General features: G+C 40.6%; 1 protein-coding gene across 1 annotated transcript in view; it reads right to left on the reverse strand.

Annotated features, from left to right (window-relative positions):
* Window positions 1–77, reverse strand: part of LOC108695158 — a 1022-nt gene extending 945 nt beyond the window's left edge. The window contains exon 1 of the mRNA XM_018204919.1: window positions 10–77. Within this exon, the coding sequence (XP_018060408.1) occupies window positions 10–70 (61 nt within the window). The 5' untranslated portion in view covers window positions 71–77. The remainder of the gene's footprint in view (window positions 1–9) is intronic.
* Between the last annotated feature and the right edge of the window lie 2324 nt (window positions 78–2401).

Below are 2401 nucleotides of genomic sequence, written 5' to 3' on the forward strand. Positions count from 1 at the left end.
ATAACCAACCTTCATCTATAACAATTACTTTTGTTCCATCTAGCAAAGGTAATGTTTTTATGTGTGACATCTTTGAATAAAATACACTACGTACTTTGTATGATAATTATACTTATGGCAAAATTGTCAATTAATAAAGAATGCAGATATACAATAATGCGTTTAATATGTGAAACTTGTTCAGTCATTCACTCTAAAAATTCGCACGTGTGCTACACATAAAATTGCGATATTATTGATATAGTTTTCGCAATTTTATCAACAAGATATTAATAGAATTTATCTACGCGCACCTATTTCTCGTTATATGTATGTCATCGTATGTTATATGTACATCGAGACGAAGCGACAAATTTAAGTTAGAAAGACTATTTCTCTGAATGCATCGCATCGCACGAAATCCTAGATGTGGAAACAAACATAACCACATCGGCGAGTTTATTTCATGACAAATGTGAGAATGAGTCATTGTACTAGTAAGAAATTGTCAGTAATCTTCGATAAGGACAAGGAAATGAAAGATCATTAAAAAATGAAAAATTCCAATTTATCTAATAAAAAGAAATAAAGTACATATATTAATTATCAAGATGCGATAAGTATCGATACTGAATAACGTTGAAATCGACTTCTGTCGACTTCCTATAAGTATCATGATAAATTTCTGCAGAATCTTAATAATAATCATTATGTGCCTTTCTTTTTTCGAATAAATCAGAAATTCCTATTTTCTGGTTTATCTTTAATGAAATCGATATTACTAATCAATACTTCTAGAAAGAAATGAGTAATTGGAATATCTGTAAATTGTAATATTAGATATCGATTATCGAACGAATGTCTTTAAATGACTTGTTCTTTTTATTAACAGTACAATGCATTACATATCTCTCTATACTTATACTTACTTTATATTTGTAACGAGATTTATCTTTAAGATACTTTTATTTTTCCTTAAAAGTTCTTTCCCTTCTCTTAGTCCTACTTTAAGTCTTACTTTATTTCCTATTTTAAAATAATATTTCGAAATCGCCATAATCAACAATATTTTATATCACTTGAATACTTATTAAAGATTTAAAAGAAATATTTAAGAGAAAATAAAGTATAAAGAAGGTAAGAAAACGAACAGATGCAACGTCTACACCTAGTTAGCTGTTTAATACGTTTTACTATGTTTTATTGCATTTAAGATACATCGAGAAAAGAAGAAAAAAGATGGAAAGGTGTTGAAAAAAGCAATTAAAAAGAGCATATCAACATCGGTATCCTATTTGAAGATCGCTCCAGCATGAACTAAAGCCTCAAACCACAAAAGAGTCACACTATCTTCGATAACTATAGGCATCAGGTGATTGGTCTAATCAGCTGAGCACCGTCCAATTGCGTGCGCGCATGCCGCTTTGGGGGCGTTGTCGGTTGAGGTTGCGTTCAAAAATATTCTTCGAATACCTCCAAGTATTATTTCATCCTCGTTTAACATTCCGTGAACAACAAGAATAAAATGATACTCGGAGGCACTTGGATAGTGCCTTCAAATTCACTCCGATAGGTGGCGTCACGTTCGCAGCCGAGAGGTGGATCACTTGGCCGTTCGGGTGGGCGAACGTGACCGAAGACATAACGAAAATGAGTGCCAGAGTGTGTGTCACATCGAGGAAGTTTTGCTCGCAATAGGGAGGTTTTATTTTGACAGTGCGATACGCGGGCGGCTAGCGCGATGTGTATCACCGCGGCGCGTCCCTGAGCGAAGCCGAGTAGCGTCGAGTAACGCGTGTCCGTCGCGTAAGATCAGAAATATCGCCGCTCCGGGTCTCAGCCAGTTAGAGACGAACGGGCGCGCTGCGTGCACCTGCATGTGTCACTTGTGAGTGCAGTGCGAACCAGGGACACGTAGTACCTATCTACGCATTGTTACGCACGAGAAACGCGACTTTGTTATTGTTATTATTGTTATTGTTGCCATTGTCATCACCGCCGCCGTCGCCACCACCATCGCCGTCGCCGCCGCCGCCGCCGCCGTCGTCGTTGTCGTCGTCGTCGTCGCCGTCGTCGTCATCATTATTGTCGTCGTCGTCGTTGACATCGTCGTTGCCGTTGTCATCGACGTTGCCATTGCTGTTGCTATCGCCGCCGTCATCACCATCGTTGTCGTCGTCGCCGTCGCCGTCGTCGCCGCTGCTGCTGCTGTTGTCGTAGCCGTCGCTGCCGCTGTAGCCCCGACATCGACGACGCCGACATTGCCGCCGCTGCTGCTTTCCGTGTGCATCCATTCATCCCACCCAGTACATCGCCGGTCGTTGTCGTGGCGAGTCGCCTGATACGAGACTAGAAGAGTACACCGCACTGGAGATCGTCACCGATGAGTTTGGCCTGCTGTTCGCTGCTGCCTCTCTAACTA

Source organism: Atta colombica, unplaced genomic scaffold, assembly GCF_001594045.1.
Source record: "Atta colombica isolate Treedump-2 unplaced genomic scaffold, Acol1.0 scaffold126, whole genome shotgun sequence".
Taxonomy (NCBI): Eukaryota; Metazoa; Arthropoda; class Insecta; order Hymenoptera; family Formicidae; genus Atta; species Atta colombica.